Source organism: Corythoichthys intestinalis, chromosome 14, assembly GCF_030265065.1.
Source record: "Corythoichthys intestinalis isolate RoL2023-P3 chromosome 14, ASM3026506v1, whole genome shotgun sequence".
NCBI classification, from domain to species: Eukaryota; Metazoa; Chordata; class Actinopteri; order Syngnathiformes; family Syngnathidae; genus Corythoichthys; species Corythoichthys intestinalis.
Window position 1 is genome coordinate 40539885 of NC_080408.1, and position 9669 is coordinate 40549553.

Here is a 9669-nt window from a genome sequence, read left to right on the forward strand (position 1 = left end):
ATTAAATTTGAAATTTTCTCTTGAAGGTCATACATTAAATTGTTATGGACACGCTTTCCTCTTTTGTTGAACGATTCTTTCAATCCGATTGGACATTTTGTATACCCCACTCGAAATAATGTTATGTAAATGTGAAATGACTGAGGAAACTGGAAGTTTATGGAAAACAATTTATAGCTTACAGAACTCTGTTTTTAATTGCATTAGATTTGATATCGTTTTTGAAATTAACACAATACTGTTAAGCATTACAATGAAACACAAGAACATTGTAGCCTTTTTTTCTATTTTATTTTGCGAAAAAATACACACTTCACACACATCCTGTTGATCAGGGAATGTAACTTATACACAAAGTGAGAGGGGGGCATAACCAATCTGCCACACAACATATTTAACTAGTCACATAAATGTTTAAGCATGATATTGCGAAAGGATTACTGATTACTGAATGATTACTTGTTTTACTTTTGAGTTTGTAAATCTGGGTCCAACAATTCTCGTAAATACATTCTTCTGTTAAGCGGTTCCACATTTTGCAATAAAAGCATCGTTGTACATGTGCTTTTCATCACAAACGCCATCCTGGCAGGTCTGTACATACCAAGACAGCCCTACCTTCTTTCCAGACTTGATTTTCATCCTAGATCATAGTTCTTACACAAACTGAAGGATTTCTTTGTGTATATGCAGCTATAAACCATTGATGAATAGAGTACGTATTAATTACACAGAACAAATATATTTGACCACCACTCATTGCAATTATTTTTGTGTGCATAAGTGGTTGATATGTACGTAGAAGGTCTCTGACCCATTTCTAATGATAAAATATTATTTCAAGAGAATGTTTGTTTGACAATTCAAAACATATTGAGTAAGACATAAAATCTTAATGATTTACTTGCATTACTGAACAAAAAAATAGCTGAACATGACACTCAAATTCTAGTGCAAAATTTTGAATTCAGCTTGAAATACATTGTTTCTCTTTAGTGAATGCTAAGTCTTTGATTTGATTGCATTGCCCTTTGAAAAGTTTTCTTGACGCTTCCTTAGACTGTTTAATATCTAAGTCTGTATCTGAATGGAACCTCTCTGACAGGTTGCATGGTTCCAAAGCCCCATCGCCGGACGTCGATGCTGGGGATCTCAATTTCCGGATCTAGCAGCTCAAACTCAAAGTAAACCAGCATGAGGAATATGAACTGCTTAAGCTCGTTTGTGGCAAAGAAGCGACCTGGACAAATAGACACCCCGGCGCCCCAGGGCATGGTGTAGTACTTCACCTTCTTGCCTTCTTTGTAAAACTCTGTCTTCCTGCTTCCATCCGGGTTGAGGAAACGGTCATATTTGAAGACTGTGGGATCAGGGTGGATGCCTGGGTCCATTTGCACACCAGTGTATGGGAAGACCGCCATCCTGTCCCCCTTGCGGATGAAAAACTCTTGGCCATCAGCCATCTTCAGTGTCATGTCCTGAAGCACAGCCCTGGTAAGGAGGGGCGCAGCGGTAAGTCTCAGGGTCTCCTCCACTGCGCTGTCCAGCACGGTGGTCTTGAGCAGCATGTCACGCGTCAAGTCCAGCAAAGGCCCGTCTCGCCTGACCTCCTGGCCTGACTCACGCACGATTCGGTCCACTTCACACTTGACGGCTGCCATAGCATCCGGGTGCTTCATGAGGTAGAGGAGCAGCCAGAAAGAAGACGGGCCGGTGTTGCCTTGCGAGGCCCAAAGCAGGAGAAACATGTACCTGTCAATCATTGCCTCATCCATGCCCATCTCCTCTCGCACCTGCTGCATGTCCCACACCCAGCCGCTGATGTTGTCTTTGGTCTTCACCTTGCTAACCGACAAGACGTTCCAGAAGTAATCCATGAGACCACGCAGTTCAAGTCTCTTCTTGGGGGGTAGGACACCGTAAGCCAGATTCGGGAAGAGCTGGTCGTACTTACGGAACTTGTAGAACAAGGCCTCTGATTCCACCCTGTCTTTCTCTTTGGCCTTTTCCTCATCATCTTCACACTTTGCTGAAACATTGCCATACAGGGACAGGTAGCCCGCCCTGAACACGATATTGTAGCAGTACATAAAGAGGCCATCTTCTGTCCAAGCCTGCTTCTCTTTGCCGAGGTTGTACAGCATTAGGTTCTTCAGATTAAATGTCATGGACTGCGTGAGGACCTCCAAGCCATCCCCCTTCAGGTGCTTATTGCTGGATTGCTGCAGGATGTGATGCTCGCTGTTGGGCGACCAGTAGCCAAAGACCCTGTGCACCAGGTGCTTGGCAAACTTGTTGAAGTCCAGCTTCTCCCGACTCTCCTTGACAAACGGACCAAAGGACAAGGGGTCCTGCAGAAAGGTGACATAGAAGCCACCTAACTGGATAGTAAACACATCACCGTGCTTCCTCTGCATCCTCTGCAGGAATTTCACCGTGTCTCTGCGGAACTCCAAGACGTGGCCCAGCCAAGGGAAGAGACCCTTGTCCAGAGGGGGCTCCCCAGGTCTTCGCTGTCTGAACACCCCCAAAAGATACAAGCCTCCCATCAATGCTGTGAGAAATGTGAAAAGGATCAGTAGCAACATGACTGAACCCTTGGATAGAACAAGCAATGTTTGCGGTGATCAGCCGCATGCTGTGTCATAAAACCTTTTTTGGCTCCTCCCTTAGGTTTCAGTTTTCCTGGAAATAAACGTGCTTCCATTTATGGATAGTCACTAGCAGATTGTTCATTATTAGAACCACATCTGCTCTCATTTAGACTCTTTAACTCAAGTATTCATCATGTTTGTCGCATTTAAAGACTTATGGGAAAAATCCAGCTTCACAATCAAAGTATCAACAGCTGTTAGTTTGTCGGTCACAAAGTTATAAAGTGTCATTTTTGCCGACTATCTCTTGAACAAAGGCTAAAAAAAATATACTAACGCTCTATCATTTTCCATCAAAGGGGAAACTTTACCTCTGAGAAGGAAATCCTCCATTGCAAGTTCCTCTTGCAGTGGTGTTTATGCACGATTTATCATTATGCCCCGTTAATAACGTCAACAAAAGAAACAGTACGTGTGTTCTCTCGTGGAGTTGCACGCCAGTTTACCACAACACGTGCTTATTCAGAAAACAACCACGATGTCATCGTTTTGCATATAAGTAACGTGAGCAAGTAACACCACCTTGTGGAGATTTGTTATAATGCAAGTATTCTCAAGACGTTCAATCAAATTTCGTGTGGACTAAAAAAATTGTGTGGAAATATAAGACCCCCCCCCCCCCCCCCCCCCAAATAAATAAATAAACGGGGGGAGAATGTCGTAGCACATTCATTGCAAAAACAAAGAACAAAAATAAATATTAAAATGTGGACATTGTTTTCCATTTTGCCATTTAATACTTGGTGGGCACCTTAGTAAAGTAGTTCAAATGGCGAGTAAATTTAAAGAGTATATGGAGAGACTGACAAGCATAACACTAACGGCAGTGTTAATTGTTACGAAGGGTGTACATATTTGGAATTTATTGCCTTTGGACAAGCACTAACTTGCTTTACAGAACGTGCCGTCGGTAAACACCACCAGCTGTGACCAACCCACGTCCCGCGACCAATCATTACAAAGAGAACATACTAGTAGAGTAAAATTAAGTAGGCTACCGTTTTCGTTACATTTTTTATTTTCCTGGGTAGGTGAACGTAAAGACTACATGGATATTAAATGACTCAGATATGAACCTTCATTCAGTCTAGTTTACATTCCATTCAGTAGTTTACATTCCTATGGTATTGGTAAAAATCGTCCATATTTGGTTGCTGCAACCCTTGTAAACTGTTGGTGCGTTCAAATATTGGGTTTTATAATTAAATAGAATCATTAATGATGTTCTAATAGTCTATCATTCTCTGATAAGTTGGTGATTTCATCTTATGAGAAAGTACAAAGTCTTCAACTATAAAGTTTTTTTTTAAAATCGCTTTCATAAGAATACATGGCTTCATGAGGTCGCTCAACATAATGTATAACATTTTTACTCGTTGCTCTAAACGCACCACCATTACGTAGCATTCTACGTCATACTTGCGTGCACTGAGTTACATCACCAAGCTTGCCGACCGGTGTTCCTGTTTCCTGAACATTCATTTTCTTCGTACGTGCGAGTTGAGAGCCCGTGGGACTTGTGTGGTTGGACATTTGGCTCCTAATTCTCTCAAATATCATAACAGGTTATAAACAGGTAAGATTGTTTTATAACTGTTTAGTGTAACAGCTACGAGTAGTAAATGACGACATTCCTTGTAAATGCAAAGTGAATTTCTGGTTAAAACTGTACGAAAATCAAGATGGTGTTCGTGTTTTTAATAACCTTTGGGACGTTAACTTGCATTTAAAAAAATAAACAAATGAAAAGATATATCAATGAATAATGTCAATCCACGTTGTCCTTCATGTGTAACCTTTGAGCTATTCCTTAGCATGAACTTTAAATAGCATTTCTAAGCTAACATGGAAGACAAGTTCACTTTACAACGTATACGTTCTGTTTCCAGTCACGATGTCTGCCTACGAGGAAAACGAGTCCAAATTTATAAGGAAAGCCAAGGAAAATCCATTCGTACCAGTGGGTGAGTACACTGTGGCTGCATTGATTGCATCACTTGTCAAACCTAAATGGTTATGACTTTCACAAATGGCATTTCTTAATTTGAGAGCCCTACGCCACCGACACGGTTATTTATTTGTCTCCTAAGAATTTATTTAATTATTAAATCACCCATTATAGTGGCTGGTGTGTCCTAATTTTCTTGCATCAGTGTTAAACATCACTTCCTCTCTTCCAGCAGATGCTGTCTGTCTCTCAACACACAACACTACACCTCAAACACATGGCTCCCTAGAAGGCTTGAATTACATGCACAATGACTGATAACACCTATGACCAGCAGAGCAGGTCTAATATGATTTACACTAATGTTATTTAGAAACATGAAAGAGCAAGTGTACAAGCATAAAAAAATACACACCTGCTTCTGGTGGGTGGAATAACCACTATCCATGAAACGATATTACCTTATGTGTCAACTAGAGGTGGGATTCTTGGGGCACCTAACGATTCGATTACGATTCAGAGGCTCCGATTCGATTATAAATCGATTATTCGTGCACCCCGCACCCCCCTCCTCTTTTAATGTTTTGTTCATTAGTTCCAAATTGTTACAAAATCCTCTCAGGCTAAACCAAACTACTATTTCAGTATCAAGTTAACAGTTAAAAACCGCAAATAAAATACTCAAGTCCCCATTCTGTATCAGCAGCTTTAAACTACATTCAATTAATTTCATGTTGTGAATCAACCGTTAAAGTTGTTAAAATCGCTCCTGTTATTCCATAATTTCTTTTCTGTTTACTTTCAACAGGTCAAAGTTTTAAAACTGTTTAATCATTTAAGGATAGATTCAAGTCAAGATTTTGCCGATTTAGGAGTATTTTAGATAAAAAGTAATTAAAGTTCACTACAACAGAGCCTTCTAGAGAAGTCTACTGCTTTAAGATGGCGGCTGTTTACTTACTTTAAACGCTGGCAAATCTGTCATTTCGCATCTAGTTCTCTATACATGTTCTAACGCCGCCGTCGGCTGTCATTTTGCATCTAGTTTCTACGTATATGTGATATCTACCGTAGCCGTGTGTGGCTGTATGTTTGTAGCAACTGGGCGTTGTTTGTAGCAGCTGTCGGCCGCAGTCAGGTATTGTGTTTTTTACCTAGCGGCATGAGTTGAACATGATATTTACTCTCGGTCCATTCCTAATTGCGTCCCGCAGACCGCGCTGACCTTGTTTTAGTTTCACTTTACCTGGTATAATTCAGTAATCGGAATTTGTGAATCGTTCTCGGATCTTCCAAGGCCAAATCCCAAATAATCTAAGAAACGGAAATTTCGCATGCCTCTAACCACAACACACCCCACTTGGAAAGCAGGTGTGGCATCTGTGAAGCTGAACTAGTAACCAGGAAAATGATAAGAAATCCACTTAGATCTACTTCTCTCTCAATGAAAACTTTGATTGGTATGTTATATTTGAAACAACACAATTTATTGTCATTTTCCTTTATTTTTCTCCCTGCAAAAATGTTTACCATATAATTGTTATATAAGAAAGTTACGCACCGCTCTCATTCATTCAATAATTAACTTTTTTATACCCCTACATTTCATTTTCAACCTTTGACACAATTAGTGATCTCCCTTGATGACCTGTATGATCACTGGGCATGCTTTCCACTTAAATACAGGGTGACCCCAAAAAAAAGTTTACACTCAGTTGACTGCTTGTTTAAAAGCATTTGAAACATATCTAAATAGGTTGTCATGCTTAAGTGATTCATTAAGGTAACTCAATGCAGCTGGTAATCTCTCGTCTCTACAATTCCTGTGCTTCTGCTGAAAATGAAGAAAACTTTAGCTGTACCTGAATTGCTGCGTGCCGGTCTGACACCTACTGAGATTGCAGAAAATCTGAGAATATCCAGATGTGCAGTCTACAAAGTTAAAAAGAAGCTGAAAGATACTGGAACAGCCTCACGAAAACCTGGGTCTGGAAGTGAAGATCTGTGCGGACCAAAAAGTTGATTGGCAAGGTGATATGTGGCCACCCCAGAGTCCAGATCTCAATCCCCTGGATTATAGCATATGGGCAACTGTGGAGGACAGTGCCTGGAAGAAGCCACAAACTTCTGTGGCAGCCTTGGAGAGGTCCGTTGTTAGATCTTGGGAAAAGATGACAGCATCCTACATAAAGAAGACCTGTCAAGCGTTCCGCAGGCGCCTGGAGGCTGTTGTGACACTTAAGGGAGGACACATTGAAAAATAGAGTGTACTGTACATGTTCTTTACAATAATGTATAATTTGTGGTTGAATTGTAATTCTAAGATGAGTAAACATGGCATTTAAGTTGTATTATGGCAGTGTAAACTTTTTTTTGGGTCACCCTGTAGATAAATGCCTTATCTCCAATACAAGTTCCCTTGTCTCCCTATTGCATTACTATAAGATAATGCCTTATCCCAACTCAATATCTGGTCATCTGTGCAGTTGAGCACGTGAATTATACATGATAAAAATGGTCATAGTCTTTTGCTTGTTGCAGGAATGGCAGGCTTCTTCGCCATTGTGGGTTACAGATTGTGGAAGTTAAAAAGTCGCGGGGACACTAAAATGTCCGTGCACCTGATCCACATGCGGGTGGCAGCCCAAGGCTTTGTAGTGGGAGCCATGACCGTGGGTACGTATGCAGCCTGAAATTAAAATAAACACAGCGAAATGGCTCCTGTTTGGAAACATCCCTCACTTTTGCTGCCAATACTAACAAGTTACATCTATATATTTTGGTCATCACCTAACTGTTGTTTAATTCTATTTTTTAGGTGTCATTTATTCGATGTATAGAGACTTCTTTGCCAAACCAAGAGAAGAACAGAACCAAACAAAATCCAAGTGAACGAAGACTTGACTCCTTTTATTTATTATCCCTTAATATTACCTCATATTAAGGTTTATTTTTCTATAAATACGTCACACCGTTGGGTGCCCTCAAAATAAATAAGATTTGACTACGTGTATACAGAAAAGTACTGTTTGTAAACTATCACCTCCTCCACAGTTTCCAGTTAAAATTACTTAAGCTTATTCATTTTTGTTTTGAATTTAAATGGCGTGGGAGTGTTTTATTAATAATTGAAGTTTAAATATAATTATAGAACTGCGAGTGGGCTAGGACTGCATTGGAAAATAATTTTCCCTTTATGTTTTTGTCTTGTACAATACAATTTTATTGTTAATGTGCTGAGATTTTTTTTTTTTTTTGCCAAATCAAAAAACACCTCACATGCACTTTCCCACAGTTTGAGCATCCCATGGATTTTGTCTAAAAACGAACACACGATACATTCATAAATCTATGGAAATGGTTTATTAATTAAGGGGAATATACTATATTGATTCATTATAAGTGGATTGTTAAAGATGAGTAAAATAATTGCATTTTCCATCGAGAAGGGTCCAATTACAAGTGAAACTTCAAAAGTGGCAAATAAAAAAGCCAGCATACCATGGACTGTAGCTACAGTAAATATACATAGCCCAGTGAGCTATATCACTTAAATGCCTTAAATTACATACTTTTTTTTTTTTTCTTTTCCAAACATGTATGCATACACGGCGTCAGTATTTGAAATGTATGTTTCCATGTCACTGAAAAATAAACTGTCAAATGTATGTTTCCATGTCACTAAAAAATAAGGGATCAATTATGGGGTGTGGAATCAAACTTAACGTTGGTTTAAATCTTTACCCACTTTGCTGTTGTATGGCCAAAAGTAGCAAAACAATGAACAAAATCTCGTGCATGCAGGCTTATTCTGAACAAATGAAACAGGAGTCTAGGTTTGAATTTTTTTTTAAAAAAGGTATTTATTATGGGTACAAATGAACAAGAACGGTGAAGTAATTATACATTGTATTTATAACGCACTTTACATTTGAAAAATAAATCTCAAAGTGCACATTACCATGTAAAAAAAATAAATAAAAAGACTAAGAATAAAAGAGTAAAAGCAAGTACTAGAGTCTGTAATTTGTTTTTATCGAAACAAATGATCTGCCAATCAAATGATGTTGGGAGAGGCTTTCCAACACCTTTACATTACACCTAGCTTTCCCGAAGGAAAGTGACGTCAACCAAGCAAGTGCACTTAAATCGTTACAATAGCTACTGGTAGTTACCTAGCAGAGGAAAATGCTCAGCCCGCCGGCCTACCAAGACTTTCACTGACATCCCCCACCATCCATAAAATGTAGGCCGGCGGAACATTTTCCTCCACATACCAAACTATTGTTAACAGTTGTTGCCGAACACCTTCCCTTAAATCGGGTGGCCAATTAATTCCACATAGGGCCGCAGTGGGTGTGGGTTTTTGTTCCAACCCATTAATTGGACACCTTCTCTCCGATCTGGTGTTTTACTAATGCAATCAGTTGATTGCAGTCGGGTGCTTCTTGTTTCTGATGAAATCTCATTGGTTAAATCAGTACTTCTCAATTATTTTCTGGTTATTTACGCCCTCCCAGGAAGAAGTAAATGTTTCGCGCCCAACCCCCCCAACTTTCTGCCGCCACTGTAAAAAGTATCATTTGTCTATGAAATTATCAAAAACATACCTCTGCATAACATTGTTCCCTTGTTAACTTTTCACATTAAAGACAAAATATTGATCAACTTACAATAAAGTATCACTTTTAAGTTAACGTTATTCTCATACAAACGAAAGCAAACTTAAAGCATATCAATTTGCCTGAATCAAAAAAACATACACTCAAGGCACATTTTTTGACTATTTGATACTGAAAAATAAAATTTAATGAATCAATAAATGATAATAAATTCAAATTGATTAGCAGCATTAATTCAGAGCACAATATGCCACACACAAAAAAAACCAAGTGTCATTGGGCAAGGGGACAGTTTTTATTTATGCAGCACTCGTATCGTCCAGCATGACCGAGACCATGTCTAATGCTGCAGGCAGTATCAGCTCTTCTGCTATGGAATGTTTTTTTTTTTTTGGGGGGGGGGGGGACTGAGCAACTTTTTATGCCACCTTGTATGATGTTAACA

At 39.3% G+C, this 9669-nt stretch overlaps 2 protein-coding genes across 2 annotated transcripts; one reads left to right on the top strand and one right to left on the bottom strand.

The window, feature by feature from the left end:
- Positions 1-250: 250 nt before the first annotated feature.
- On the bottom strand, positions 251-3084 carry LOC130930373 (5-beta-cholestane-3-alpha,7-alpha-diol 12-alpha-hydroxylase-like). Its single transcript, XM_057858284.1, has 2 exons — positions 2966-3084; positions 251-2554 (listed from the first exon to the last, which is right to left on the bottom strand). Exons 1-2 carry the CDS (start codon positions 2985-2987, stop codon positions 1065-1067), a joined length of 1512 nt encoding a protein of 503 aa, XP_057714267.1. The 5' UTR covers positions 2988-3084; the 3' UTR covers positions 251-1064.
- A 987-nt stretch (positions 3085-4071) lies between these two features.
- higd1a (HIG1 hypoxia inducible domain family, member 1A) lies at positions 4072-7878 on the top strand. Its single transcript, XM_057858285.1, has 4 exons — positions 4072-4230; positions 4544-4618; positions 7144-7278; positions 7421-7878. The coding sequence occupies exons 2-4, from the start codon at positions 4549-4551 to the stop codon at positions 7492-7494; spliced, it is 279 nt and encodes a 92-aa protein (XP_057714268.1). The 5' UTR covers positions 4072-4230; positions 4544-4548; the 3' UTR covers positions 7495-7878.
- Positions 7879-9669: the final 1791 nt, after the last annotated feature.